This window comes from Mytilus trossulus, chromosome 3 (assembly GCF_036588685.1).
Source record: "Mytilus trossulus isolate FHL-02 chromosome 3, PNRI_Mtr1.1.1.hap1, whole genome shotgun sequence".
NCBI classification, from domain to species: Eukaryota; Metazoa; Mollusca; class Bivalvia; order Mytilida; family Mytilidae; genus Mytilus; species Mytilus trossulus.
Window position 1 is genome coordinate 77,331,183 of NC_086375.1, and position 15,599 is coordinate 77,346,781.

Consider the following 15,599-nt stretch of genomic DNA (forward strand, 5'->3'; position numbering starts at 1 on the left):
CTGGTTGTCAGCTCCTGCATAGTTAGGATATGAGGATACAATTTTTGAAATAAAATGTATTGGGAGTTAAATTTTAATTTGTGTCCAACTATGGAACATCTGCTGTCACAAAAACATCAAAGATAAATTGATAGGGAATTATACCATTGAAAAGATCCATTGATAGGGAATTATACCATTGAAAAGATCCATTGATAGGGAATTATACCATTGATAATCTTCTACTGATTATACACAAAAGGACCAATGACGCATTCAATAGACTTCTAAATTCTAATTAATTGATTGTTATTTGCATACTGTCCTAAATTAGTTCCATTACAAATCAATATACCCTACGAATGTAAAAAGATGAGAGGTTTGTCAAAGAATGGGCCACCAAATTACAAAAAAAGAATCAGAATATATCTAGAGACCAAAACGTAGTCTTCAATTATAGACAAGTTTCTATACAAATGCATCTAAAAACTTCAAATTATTCAAGAGACAATCAATCATCTGCAATTAGACCAAATTGCCTTTGCAATACTATTCTTAATAAAAATATACTGAACCTTTTTGTAAATGGTGTAGTGAAGATGGTACCAAGTTACTACCAACTAACAGTCATGGAGCTACTGAATTATTTGTTATTGAGACTAATCACTAACTGAGATCTCTTCCAAAATATGTACATTATATGTTTGCTTAGTACTTACATAAGATATAAATTAACTTTCACAGAACAAAAAAATGTTTAATTTTTAACAACAAAATAACAACATATATCAGCAATATATATCACAGTTATTACACGTAGCTTATAATATACAATAAATAGACATTATCTACCAATCTAGGGGAAATAACCCCTACTAAATATCTCATGAACACAAATATCACAGGAAAATTAAATAATAAATATCAAATGAAAGACTTTTACATTAAAGCATCATTAATGAGGTGGTACAGTTATCAAATTTACAACACTTCTTAACAGGGCACTTTACAAAAAACAAAGTTTAGAAAGGATACATTCCATTCCTGATTACATAAAATACTGTAGGTTCATAAGCCTACTGGAATTTTAAATCCTGAGAAACAAAGTGTCTACTTTCCAAAACTAAAAAGCTTTAAAAAGAGCTAGCTTAGATTAACATTAACCCTCCACATACTTGAAAAGACGTAGAATTAAACTGATATTATCAACATCTACTTTCAGACCAGTTATCTCTTGAAAACAAAAATCCTACATTTTGAGGGAATCCACCTCATTCAAAGTTGTAATGGGATATATTTTTAATTTAGTAAACAGGATACTAATATCAGTGTTGAAAATAATTCTTTAACACCATAATAAGCTTTTTGGAGAAAAAAACCACTGGGAGGATCTTACATATGTCTGAGGGATCCCAACAAAAAATTAATTGTATGAAACCTTTGAATCACTTTATAAAGATTAGATTGGAAAGCATACCAAACTATATTTAAGTACAAACTATCTTTAAACATAGCAATTTTGTTTTTTTACACATATTTTTTATCCATACTTGTGATTAGGAGAATATTGGAAGGTCATGTTCCACAAAATCAGATTTAGTTATTTTTCTGAAAATTGTTCATTATTAAAATATGTCAAATTCAAAACTCAATACCAATCTGTATTTATTAGTTTCTTAGCATCATGAAAATTTCAAATGATTTTGTTGGAAGAAAGAAGAAACCAAACATCTTGTAGGAATGTTCTGCTAAAATATTTCATTGATAAATATAAAAAAAAAAGTTATGCCTGTGATTGTCCCTAACAAAATTTTCAATTTCACTGGATTCTGTTTAATCTTACTGAAGTCACTGAAAAGAAACCTATCTGATTAAAAACATGATTGACAAGAGAAAAGCACTAGCTCCAATCATAGCTATTGTTCTTTGCATACCAAATTTAATTTATGCTATATAGGATGAAACATATATAAGTTAAATACATATATCAGCAGATTAATGTATAAAACAGATCTAAACTTCTATACTAAATCATAACAAATATAAAATTGCCTTGCATAATAATGTCAATAAATTTATAAAGAAAAGGCATCAGCCTGTAAACAACCGAAAGCCATCTTATGTTTCTATTGCTAACAATTCCCCATTTCCATTCTCAATTTTATTCATCACAGTAGATACTGTATATGTCCATACAGAATATTTTCTTCTGGTCACTAATATTATATAACCTTTGGGGAATACCCAATATTCATTTAATTGTTCTTGGAATTACAAGTCCATCATTAACTATAAACATTGTTATAATAAAAGATCATTTATGATGAATCAATTTTGTTGAGATTAATTACTAATATTTTACACCATTTGTCTCCATATAAAAAAAAATTGCACAACAGCATCTCAAAAAGTCAAAATGTATTAGTATTTAAAGTTATTCAAAACTGTAATACAACAAATTGCAATCCTAATTAATGATCTTTAAGTGAACAAGCTAGCAAAAACCCTCTACACACTTTTTTCTAGCAAGCAATAGCTTATTGGTTTTATAAAACTGTTTTTCTCCCCAATAGAGGGTAAATGTGATAAGGATATAACCTATTCATCTGATGTCATTGTTTGAATTTGTAATTGTTTAGATTTCAATGCTATATAAAATAGATGGCGTCCAATGGTTTACAAATTTCATTCCATTTCTAATTACTGTGATCCTTACTCTGGAAGTTTTGAGCTTAAGATCAAAATAAAACTACCCCAACCTTATATATAACCATATATCCAAGATTAGTTTCAATACCATGTGAGGTCATGGGGTCCTATTTATGGGTATCCCTTTTAATGTACTAGATCAGGTTTAAGATTTAATTTATTGGTGAACCATATAGAATGTTATATATACATTTTCTCTAATTCTTCGGCAATTTATCCCTTTCTACACCCATTGTATATTTTTTTTTTAATCAAAGTGTGGTTTGTTTGATCACAGTACTTCATGGGTTAAAATCCAATTATGATGTTGAGTTTCCTATTGTGACGGCAAGAAAAAAGGCGACCATGCCTGATGACGTCACATAGGAAGAAAACATCTTTTTGCAGATCATTCGAAAAGAAGGAATAAGTTTGCCTGTGTAATGTTAGAAAATCATTAGAGAAACAGATTCCACCACTAAATCTTGTGTAATACGATATTTATCCACTCTCCACAGTTAAATTTCAAATATTTAAAATTTAACTGTCTCGAGTGGATAAATATCGTATTACACTCGATGCAATGGTAGAATCTATATGTATATATCTATAGAGTCATATTCATAAAACTCAAAGTGTGATGTTTAAATATTACAACATCTTCTCTGCTGCACTCATATAATAAAGAGAACCATCACCAAAACAGACATTAAGAGAGAAAGGCATTTGGAACTATCAACATGCCGTTGATTTTTATTTTTGTGGACAAAGTTAATGAAACCAAAATCAAATTTGTTCTTTCATAGGAAAAGTTTTAATAGGATAACGTATCCCAAAAAAATCATTACAATTTGTCCTGCTTCAGACAATGCCAATAATTAGATCAAAGTATTTCCAAACATGTTAATATTCTCTGCAGATCTAATAAATGCATTACATCAATTATTATACCTACAAGAATTTCAAGTTATCCTATTCCAATTTGGAAAAGATTAAATATTAGTTCTGATAAATGTATCTAAACAGGTCCCTCATAAAAAAAACATGTTTCACAGTATAGTATATTCCTTCAATTTCTTTTAAAAATTAAAATGGATACACATCACAATTTGTTCAGTTTTCAAACTCTATAAAGACATAAAAGGGCAAAGGCAGTACAGAATATAAAGATACAGAAATAAGTGACATAATAGTCTGTTGTTGTTATTCTGCGACACATGGCTAATTGTTGCACAGTTAAGGCGACCCGAGCTGGTCGTAAATTCTCCACAATATCCTCACATGCACAGAGGTTGTCCTGCAATAGAGGGATATTGTGTTAGTAAACCGTGCATATCAAGCTCTACAAGTGTGGGGAAGAGGTTACTCAACACATATCTTATCACTTATTTCAAATCAAAGTTTTTGTTTATGGCAATTGTTTTTAAATTGTTTGAATTTTATCCTCTGCATTAAAACATTGCACCTATAAAGAAAAAAAATTACAACATAATTTCTTATTTATTAATTTGCTTGATTTATAAAAGAATGAATATTAAACTGAAACATAACAAAACGAATTATTTAACCAAAAATATGTGGAATGATTTATCTAAATTTAGAATTTAGAATATATTGTATTAGCCACTATGAATTATATTGTTTCATTCAGTTTAGTATATGTGATGTGCTCTATACAGTGTCCAGCCCCATACATTTTGTGATGTTCAAGCTAGGATTATTTTGGCTACATAAATGTTCCCTTGTTACCACAAGCATGCTGAAGCAATAAACAGTCAAACCTTTCAATTAGTAGAAAACTTGAACCCAATTTAATTCCAATAGAAGATTTCTATCTTCAGTAAATCATTTTAAAGAAAGGTTTGACATATGAATTTCTGCATGCTTATAAATTTCAACCTTTGAAAATCTCCAAAAAATCACACAAATGTTTTTCATCTTACTAATAATTGTCTTCATTAATAAAGAATACCAGATAAATAAAATGTTGATGTCACAAGAGAAAGGTTGAATGACGTCATTAGGTCAAGTGTTGTAGAATCCAGAATTAAGGTACATTGTTTAATTAAAACAAAATTGATTATGAAGTTAGCTAAATGATTTTCAAAGGTTGATTATGATTCATGCAGTAAATAATTGATATTATCAAATAAAATACTAAACATTCATGCTTTGGTTAACCTAACACTGTGCGACAATTAGCCATGTTCACGATTGTTTCTTTCCTGCTGTCGATAAGATAAGTTCTGCAACAAAAACTAAAACCATAAAAGAATAAGAAAACAAACAAATATTCTATAAAATTAATGAAATATTATGATAAAATAACAAGCTGCCACTGTTCTATACAAAAATAGTGCATATTCAGTCCAACATGCACTTTGTATTATTGTGTTGTATAACTAAAATACAGTATAAAATAAATAGGCTATGTGTTTTTCATAATTTGACTTTATAGAAATATAATTTAAAGTGTGTGATGATGGTCTTCTGACTTACCCTATGAACTCCTAGTTTTCGACAGGCTTCTAAGAAATTCTCAACATTTTTCCGACATTTAGCCAGTGTCAGTTTTGGCTGCAAAAAAAGAGCATTCATTATGTTGTTGATAAATTTCAATAATTTGTGCTTTCTCAATATAAAAGAAAAAGTTTGTATTTAAGTTTTAGTTTAAACATATTTATTTATAGTGGATTGGGAAACAAGTTTTGCAACTTATATTAATCCCTTTCCACTTTGCGTTTGTATTTAAGTTCCTTCAACATTTTGTCTAAAATCACTATTTTTTAAATATTTAATATTGTATAAAAACATTTGGTTTAAACCAAACAAAACGAACTGTGAGTTATTGCTCAATAGTATTAACCCCTCTTATGTTAAAAAGGAATGACTCGTAGTTGATAAGAAAAATGTGAACAAAATTATATATATCTACATGATTTTTCTACCTCTTAATAGGAAATAGAACATCAAAGGAACTAAAAACATGTACTAGGGTATGACATACAGATGGTGCCATAAAGAAATGTGCTACTGCCAGACAGACACACAGAATGGCAGCCTGAATGGCAGCCTGACTTACAGAGATAAACCAGTATACCCCTTTTTCTGTGGAGAGCAGACATATCGCAATAACAAGTGCAAGCTTTGGTAATCTGATAAAGTCAATAAATTCTCTGAATTAGTTTCATAACACAATTGTGTGTATGTTCATTTGTTTCTACTTTAATTGTATGCTAGGCTTTTGGTTTTTCTAGTTGCATTGGTCTTATACAGTCCTCTAGATTTAAGACATGACAATTTCTCAATGTTGGTTTATCTGTACATACCACAGCAGGTGAGGGTACATGTATACTGGTGACAGATCTCGGTCGTATACTATTGGCTAACTGACATAAAAGTACTCCATCACGTAATGTTTCTGGCAAGTTATCAGGCAGTGTCACTTTTAATCTGCTTTCTATGGTCTAAAAATATAAAGGATAGTGTAAGGCGTCAATGAGAAAAAGGATTTGAAGAGAGCAGACATTATTGTTGCTAATAGCGATACATTTGTACATTTAAGGTAATTTACTTACCACTGAACATAGAAGACAACTTAATTTAAATTTAAATTCAGATTTGGATAGCTTTGATATTCTTTGGGCTGACTCATAGTCATACAGAAAACAAGGTACTTGTTTTTTACCCTGCCAAGATTAATCTACATTGGCAAAGCATTTTCAACGAAATAAAAAATCCTGTTTCCTGTCAGTTTTCAATGGAAATTATGTCCAACCTATTGACATTACAACTTACACTTGTTTATACAGTGTTCAAAACTAATTTAGTATTTAAAGGGGTTTGATTTGTAACAAAATATAAGAAATGAAATAATATATACCCGCCGCAGACAATCAATTTGTTTAGCTTCTCCATGTTCATGTTCCATCTGACGTCGTATTGTGTAATTAGGATCAGAATCTTTATAACTCTCAATTTGCTTTATTGCACTGTTTGTTAAAACTGTAAAGCAGAAATGTGAAAACAACATGTTAATTTTAAGTTTGTTGTTAATTGAATAGTTAATAAATTGTAAAACATTCATTCATTCAACGTTTAATCTCGCTGTATTTGTTTGCACCTGTCCTAATTAGGAATATGATGTTCAGGGGTTGCTGTTTGTTGATGTGATTCATATTTGTTTCTCATTTCTTGTTTATATATGTAAGACTCTAAAGTGCGATTGGGACGCTAAAGTTCGATGGTCACGCTAAAGTGCGATGGTATACGCTTAAGTGCGGTGCCTACACACGCTAAAGTGCGATGGTCCACAAAAGTATAGGCGTCATAAACGTGCTTTGGATTATGACGTGTATTTTAAAAACAAACACTAAAATGAACATGCCGAAAGAAAATTGTGGAATATATGATTAACAAAAAATTAACTTAAAGTGCATAAGTATCCTTTATCTTGTTTCTAATAGAAGCTAACGGATACATCAGAATCATTGTTTATGTTGCAGTTTACGTTGCGGCCCCTGTTTTTTAAAATATTGTCGATTTTATTGAAAAAGTAAAGTCGGTAAAATCAGAGACATTAATTTATAACAAGTTACAAAAATATGTACCTCTATTTTACATTTTTTTCATGTGTAAATCATAAATTGCCAGCTAAAACATTAGTTTTTACATTTTATTTGCACTCGCTGCGAAAAAGGAGAAAGCTCGGAGAACATTGCATTTCTTTCTCATTTAAATTGAGATTTTTTTAAACAAATAAATGTCACACAATGAACGAATTTCGTATTTTAAATGTAAAATATAAATAAGAAAATGGGGTATGATTGCCAATGAGACAACTATCCACAAATAACCAAAATGACACAGACATTAACTTCTATAATAGGTCACCGTACGGCCTTCAACAATGAGCAAAGCCCATACTGCATAGTCAGCTATAAAAGGCCCCGATAAGACAATGTATCAATACAAACGAGAAAAACAACGACCTCATTCAGTTAAAAAATGACGACTTTCAGGGGAGATGTTCACATTTATTTAGTGATTGACTATGTGAACGGCAAGTTACGCCATCTTAAGTTATTATGGAAAAATATTTGATACCGGCCCGAACTTAAAAACAAATCATAAACAAAATACTTGGATTTTTGTCACACCTAAATTATCATTTTAGCAATAATTACGCGGTCGTTCTTCTTGATCTAAAAACAATCACTTAAGTCTACCGGTAATTATAAAGCTTATCACAAATGTTATATAACCTTAGCATACTAGTTTTGCAAAAACACTATTTATCCATGTTCTTTGATGTTTGAAGTCCTTAAACATTACCCTTTTTTTGGTCTATCGTTCTTTAGCGTGATATAACATCGTACTTTGGCAAACAAACGTCTACCATCCCACTTTAGCGTGATACACCATCGTACTTTAGCGTAGACCATCGCACTTTAGCGTGACCATCGCACTTTAGAGTACCAACGCACTTTAGAGTCCTACATATATATATATATATTAGACTGTTTTTCATTTCTTGTTTTTTTTATATATAATTTTCCTGAAAATTACTAATTCAGGGGTAGCAACCCAACAATGCCTTTTTTTTGGTGAAATCGACTTCAGATGAACAATTTTACCAAATGTCAGATTTGCTTTAAATGCTTTTTGGTTTCAGAGATATAAGCCAAAATCTGCATTTTACCCCTATGTTCTATTTTTAGCCATGTCCGCCATGTTGGTTGGCAGGCAGGGTCATCAGACACATTTTTAAAACTAAATACCCTAGTGATGATTGTGGCAAAGTTTGGTTAAATTTGGGCTATTAGTTTCAGAGATGAAGATTTTTGTAAAAGTTAACGACCACAAATGACAGATGCTAAATGATGAGAAAAGCTCACTTGACCTTTCAGGTCAGGTGAGCTAATAAATATTATATTTTCATGTTTACTACATTTTTCAAATATCTGAGCATAACTACATTCTCAATCATTACCCTTAACTCCATTATTGCTTATCTCTATAGATAATCACAATAAAAAGACTATCCCATTAATACATTCTATATACCTGTTCCACCTCTTTTACTGAGGGTAGAGTTTGTAGACCTTGGCACTGTAGTTGACATTGAAGTTCTCTGGAAATAAGAATAAAATGATATTAAAACATGATTTATTCTTTTGTATTTTTTTTCTGTTAACACACATCTTAACAACACTTAAAAGATGATATGGTAGCATTAATATCATCGAAAACCATAGAATAAAATGAATGTTCTATTTTTCATCTTATACTTAACAAAAATAATATATGTTTAGTTCTGAAGAACAACTCTTTCATAGCTGAAATATTAAAGTGTAGGAGGCAACAGTTTTATATTTCTTTTTTTTAACTGACTTTTGATTTCATCTTTGAGCCTTTGTCTGACAATGTTCTGATTTCACAAGATGAGATGTTGATGCATGTTTTGATTTTCATACTATACTGCCATACCAATGTGTCAAAAATATTTATCATTTACACATTTTCAGCGCTAGTTTTCCTAAAACAATACACCTTACCTGTCTAGATGTTGATGATTCTAATTGACTTTTGGCTTTCTGGGATTCCACTTGTGTTTGTGTTTTCATTTGTTGGTGTTTCTGTCGGAATTCTTCTTCCTGCAACAGTAATGTATAATGAGTTTTTAGGTTCCACATTGATCGATCATCAAAACTCTTTCTAATTGTATTATCTAATTTATATAAAATTAGGATATGTGGATTGATTGCAAATGAAACATCTATCCACAAAAGTTCAAATGAAGTTCAACTGAGGTTTTGAGTTTAAATCCTGCAGGTGGCAGGTCTTCAAATTTTGTTGACTAGAATTTGTAAATTTGCCTAACAAAAGCCAATGGTTCTCCTGGCACTCCAGCTTTCTTCAACAGTACAAAATAACTTTGAAGAAATATCACACTGAAGTGCTGAAAGTGGTGTTAAACACAAATCAATCAATCAATTAAAGATGTTAGACAAACAACATAATAAATCAATAGACAAAACCACAAAACATCAAGCTCTTCATTGTTGTAGTTTCAGAAAAAATATAAATAAATTAAACTGAGTCTATGAAAGATGTGCAAAAAACACCAAACTCCCTAAAGGACAAATCAGTGACTATAATACAAAATGTAATAACTATATCAGTATACTATATAACACAGCTACCAACAAACAATAATAAATAATCAATTTATTAGAACCAGTGACAACTCTTGTAGAGGGATTCCCAATTATCATTCCAAAGAAATGTGTATGCAGTAAAACATTTGCACCACATGTTTTCACTATATAGACAATTTTGATTTTACAAAAAAGTAAGAGGATACCATAACAGAAAGAAAAATATGCCTTCAGGCAAATTTCAATGAACATGCCCATAAAAACAGAGGAAACACCAATGTTTAGTCAAATATTTTTCTGATATGCATTCTAAACATACATTTTTCAAACACAGATTTTTAATATTGATACTGAAAGTATATTACTAACAGGTGTCACATGATTCTTTTTCACAGCACTATTTGTCACTCCTGTTGTCCGTGATGTTGTACGACTAGATTGCAAGGTTGACGTTGTAGACGGTCGAGACACGTTTCCATGTGATGGCCGTGTGGATGGAGCAGGATTTTTATCAATTGTCCTTGGCCTTCTTGGTATAGAACCACCAGCACTCTTAGGGTCCTTATTCAAAGAAGTTATTGAAGAAGCTGGACTTGGTCCTGCAGAACTAACTGATGACCTTGGGCTTGGACTTGGTGATATCAATGGTGTAGAAGGACTCGATGAAGAAGGGCTAAGTGGTCCACTGCAAATGGAATATGTCAAATAGCTATTTTTACAACAAAACGTGTACTATCAAAGAACATAAAAACATATAAACAAAGACAACAGTGTTAAAAGAACTGAGGAAATTAAAAGAGGAAATAATATTAGGGAGTGAAAAAGAATAAAAATTTGGAAAATTAAAACTGACAACAAGCAAAAAATAGTAAAACTTCCCATAATGAAAATGAAAGGTATAAAATGTAGTTATGAATATAAAACCTATACTAAAAATTTCATTCCATTTTAAAAATTCTTAAACTTATTAGGTATCCATTCCATTATCCTTCATTAGCCATAAATGTTTGACTATAATTTCTTGATATATCTGGCTTAACTACTACTAATTTTGATGTGTATTCTATCAGACTGAACTATATATGTTATCTATCTAGTTAAATCAAACCAATGTATTAGAATGCACTCCTAGCTGTTAAAGGAAGCAAGTGAAAATCACACATTTGACCACCCTGGAACTTCTTTGTTAATATTGGATGAGACATTATACTTTTACTTGAAACTTGCTGATGATATCTTGAGTGAAACTAAAAAATCGAAAATTGCAAAGCTGTTCAGAAACCTTTTTGCAAACCGGCAATGTTATTTCTTCGCATTTACCAGTTTTAGGAAAAATATGGTAACCAATTATTTCTACTGAAATCATCTGAAGTCCAAAATTTATAACTCAATCCAGCAGATATTTGTCATTACAGGACATTTTTAGTAGACAGTTTTATATAGTTCCAATACAAGTATTTTATGAATGCCTAAAACAGATTGTTATTGAATTTTGATTCACAACTCTTACTCAAACATGAACCCATATTATGTATGTTATAAAATCTTTGCTATCTTGATCACGATCACTTTTTTCAGAGCATCCATAACAACCCTTATCAAAAGCAATCTTTTTGAAACATAAGAAGTCTATTAAGCTATTCCACCAAGTGACTACACCATTACAGCAAGTTTCAATCAATGAACTGAATGTTGGTATTTACTTTTTTACAACGTTTGATTTTTTATTAGCAGGCTGTTGAAGTTTTTTCGCTGTGTCCGAGACAGTTCTCCGGTACTGAGTAGAATTTGAAGGTTTCTTGTCCTCCTTGTTGAGACTTGACGTTTTGATACCTGGTTTTCTGCAAGATACAACCAACAATCATGGACCGTCCAAATACGGGTGTGATTATTATCCATTATCAAAAAATTAGCATGCAAAAATTTGTTAAATTCTCAAACACCACAAAATGTTAAAATCAAATGCTTTAATCATGAGAATATTTATAATTCATATATATAACCATGTGCTAAACACTTTAAAAGTGGTTATATTTCAAAACATGTACCACAGAAAAGCTAATTATCTTATATTGTCTTTTATAGGAGTTTAAAAAAAAATGTTTGAGACTGTGGTTTATTGACTTTTTGAAGCAAAAATAAATATGATTTTACATGAACAGATAAGTTCTGATCCACTGAAATTGAATAGTTTGTTGTAAAGCTTTCTCAATTTTTTTCGTCTGAAAATACATGTATTTGACATTATCATTTTCAATTAACAATTTGGAAAAAAATGCATCTGCCATACTAATTTTTAATAGTCAAGTAAATATCCAAAAATTCTAATATATATTTTTTACATAAAGATCCTCTTTATCAATAATTTCTGAGTGAAACTGCTAAATATAATGCAGAAATTTGTATTCTGATTGAAAGCTTAAGCAAAGCAACAGCTGAGTTAAATGGGCAGGCATCCAGGGTGGTTTACATACAATGTAGCATAAAGAAGCAAGTCAAATCACTCAGTGAAGGAGGCAAGAACTAAATAGTAAGAACTGAAACATAATTAGTATAAGAGTGAAAACAACCAAAAAGAGAAACTTAAGAAATACATCCAGATTACAACATCCATAAAAACACAGCAAACTTATAGATTTTACTCATACAACATGTACATGTTAATTTAAAACAATGAGTTACATTTAGAAGTATTATTACAACTTGCTGCATTCTGACATAACAAGTCAAACAATTAATCTAGAGGGAAAATAGTAATTACTTTACTCAGATGTTATTTGATTTGTCAACATTCCCTGTGAGTTAAGTGTAAATGCACAAATGCAAGGAACAATATGGTGTATTTGTCATCATTTCTTCATTAAAATTAAAACCATTCAAGTTTACTGTTTCCATAATAAGGTTATAACAACTTATGAGTTGATCACACACACACAAATTAGTCACTGAGTGAATAGTTAATATATCTACTTCTAGCAGGCACAAGGACATTTAAATCATGTACAGACGCTGCATCAATGCATTCAGTTTACTATGAAAATTTGTGAAGTTTGAGAAATATATAATATGCATCAAAGCCTTGAAACCTTTCAATATTTTTCAGGTAAACAATAAATATCTGTTTGATTCAGCAATACAGTATCTGTAGTCAAACTATTTACAAGTAATTATTTGTTATTCATTGAAACCCTCCTCAGAGACAGTACCTATATTGCATGCCAAAGGATTCTGCAGTATGTCCATTATATCTGATCCCTGGTCTGTCATGCCAACCTTGGTTATGCCCATAACTGTAAATAAACAGCATGCTACAGTCCTCATGCAACAATAGATACTAGCAAGCAGATGGCTCCTGTCAAATAGGTTGGTGCCAATTCCCATTTAAATCTTTGGATCATTGTAAAAATAAAATACAATGGTCCAAAAAATACCAAAATAAGTTAACTATATTTATTATTTCCTGAATTTTGACAAAGTTCGATGGTCTTTGTAAATTTCAGAGAATTGGCACCCTTCACACGAGGTATGATCGGAAGTGATGAAAAAATCAACAGTATGTATAAGTATTAATGGTTTACAAGGAGACTGACTTATATCAATAACTCACCTTACTTATCAAAATATACCAGGATCAAGAACTTAACATAGGTTATTTAAGGGAAAGTCTTAAGCAAGAACTGGACAGCCGGTTATTTAAGGGATAGTTTAAAGCAAGAACTAGACAGCCACACTGATATAAGGTTCATTATATACAAGTATTTACAATGTTTGAGGTTATAACCACAATGCACTTTTGCACATAAAATATATAATATTAAATAGGAGAATGATCTGTACAAGGAGAGAAGATATAAGTTTAATTTTCATTAGCCTTCTTGAAGAAGTTCATTAAGGTCCATCTGAAAAGAGATTTTTAATGAAATTACCATTTTTCCACTCTTTTTTTAAAAGCAGGTTCACATACTTGTGCTTCATTTGAAAGACAGAAAAAAATCTAACTTTTAGAAACTCACAAAAATGTTATGCAAGTGATATAAGTTAAGTCTATCTGCACACAATGAGAATGAAATATGAATGACCGATGGAAATGATACTACAATGTTACCAATTAACCAACGTGAAGAAAACACATGCAGAAAAAAAGCTGTTATCTAAACCCAACTCGTGTGTTAAGCCATTCCATCTACAAATCATACCTTATAACATTGTCTAGTGTTCTTGAGCGTGGTTTCAATTTCCTTGCAGATGTGAAAAACAAAATGATTGAAGCAGATTGCATTTCAGCACACAAAATCAAAACATCATTCAAAGCTTTAAATACCCTACTGTCTGCTCAAAGGACAGATTCCCTCAAAAGTGACATTTAACTCCAATAGATTACCACTGACAGGATGTTTAGAATTGCATTTAAGACAGCATGTCAATTTGAAACACACAATTCCTGTAAACTTTTCATCAATAAGACCAAACAGCATGTGGAGTATGAATTAACCTGCATTAACTGTCAGTCTTGTCGAGGCAAGGACCATGTCAATCATGTTATATTATTTTCCAAAGAAGAAATATTAAACTTTGAAATGGTCATTTTCTAAAAAAATAATTCAGAACAATCTAAAAATTTACAATTAATCTGTGTGATTTCATAGAAGAATTTCAGGTAGTTCAATTTTTGCTAATAATCCTTTGAAAAGAAAATAAAAGGAGTGAAAATATTTAGGTTGTTTTCCATCTTTTCAGTAGTATCTATTGTGCAAATACATGATTTTTTTCAATGCAAATTCACTCTTTTGTGTTTACCTAAGCCATGCATTAAAGCTGTCCATGATGTATGACGAGTTATACCTAGATACAAAAGCAATTTATTTAAGCAGACATATTTTTCTTCATTTCATTTCATGCAAGCATTGCTATTACTTGCACTTGGATGATATAAATTAGTAATAATGAATTCATACTTCAATCTCATGTTTCTATGAATTTGGGAAAAAGAAGAAAACATGACATGCAATGTGTTACTGACATGAGCGACAGACAAAAGTCATATAATAAATACACATTCTTGCAAAATTATCAAATCATCTTTCGATGAAGTTTTGACATTACAAAATAAAACAGGTATACAACAATGAAATATGTGTTTAAGGTGTTTCATGTAATTTTTCATATGTTATACAGACAAACTGTATTAGTTAATCAGCGGATTAGTATTCAAAAGCTTTACAAAGACACAAGAGGCAGGCCATTGCAGATAGAAAAGAATGCATTCTTTCAAATTTCTGCAAAATGAAATTACCATCACAAATATGTCTATTCAAATTGTAGTTACCTTACATTTATTAATTTAAAATGTCGTGTTTGTGATAACCTGGTATAAAATGAAAACAATATGAAGTTGAGATTTGAACATACTTATTTTCCACTTTGTATTGTTGGGCCTCTTGTTTTTGTTTATGTTCTTCTTCTTTTCTCTTTTGGTCTTCCAATGATCTGATTTCTTCTCTTTTCCTGTGTTCCTCTTTTCGGTGAGCTTCTTCCTGCTGTCTTCTTTCTTCTTGTAATCTAAGAAAGATAAAATTGTATTAAAAGCGGTATACATTATAGAAATATTCAAATCAAATTGTGTTAAACTTCTTTTTCAATGGGTGCTGCTTGCACTGAAACCTATTGTAAATAGGGTTCTTTACCAAGTATGAATTGTTTAATTGAATTATTGTAGTCCTGTTTAATTATTCAAATATAATTGAAAATAAGAATGCTTCATGAAGTCAATGT

General features: G+C 30.6%; 1 protein-coding gene across 10 annotated transcripts in view; it reads right to left on the reverse strand.

Moving 5' to 3' along the window:
• Positions 1–15,599, reverse strand: part of LOC134712484 (leucine-rich repeat and calponin homology domain-containing protein 2-like) — a 54,288-nt gene that overhangs the window by 4,116 nt on the left and 34,573 nt on the right. For 2 of the 10 annotated variants that reach the window (XM_063574077.1, XM_063574067.1), the window contains 11 exons: positions 15,237–15,386; positions 14,024–14,065; positions 13,034–13,117; positions 11,531–11,668; positions 10,197–10,512; positions 9,225–9,323; positions 8,734–8,800; positions 6,551–6,672; positions 5,997–6,134; positions 5,167–5,244; positions 679–3,964 (listed from right to left, as the gene is read on the reverse strand). In XM_063574077.1, coding sequence (XP_063430147.1) covers positions 3,788–3,964; positions 5,167–5,244; positions 5,997–6,134; positions 6,551–6,672; positions 8,734–8,800; positions 9,225–9,323; positions 10,197–10,512; positions 11,531–11,668; positions 13,034–13,117; positions 14,024–14,065; positions 15,237–15,386 — 1,411 coding nt within the window. In that variant the 3' untranslated portion in view covers positions 679–3,787. Of the gene's footprint in view, positions 1–673; positions 3,965–5,166; positions 5,245–5,996; positions 6,135–6,550; positions 6,673–8,733; positions 8,801–9,224; positions 9,324–10,196; positions 10,513–11,530; positions 11,669–13,033; positions 13,118–14,023; positions 14,066–15,236; positions 15,387–15,599 lie in introns of those variants that run through there. The other 8 variants (XM_063574076.1, XM_063574069.1, XM_063574072.1 and 5 more) reach the window with 8 other exon arrangements.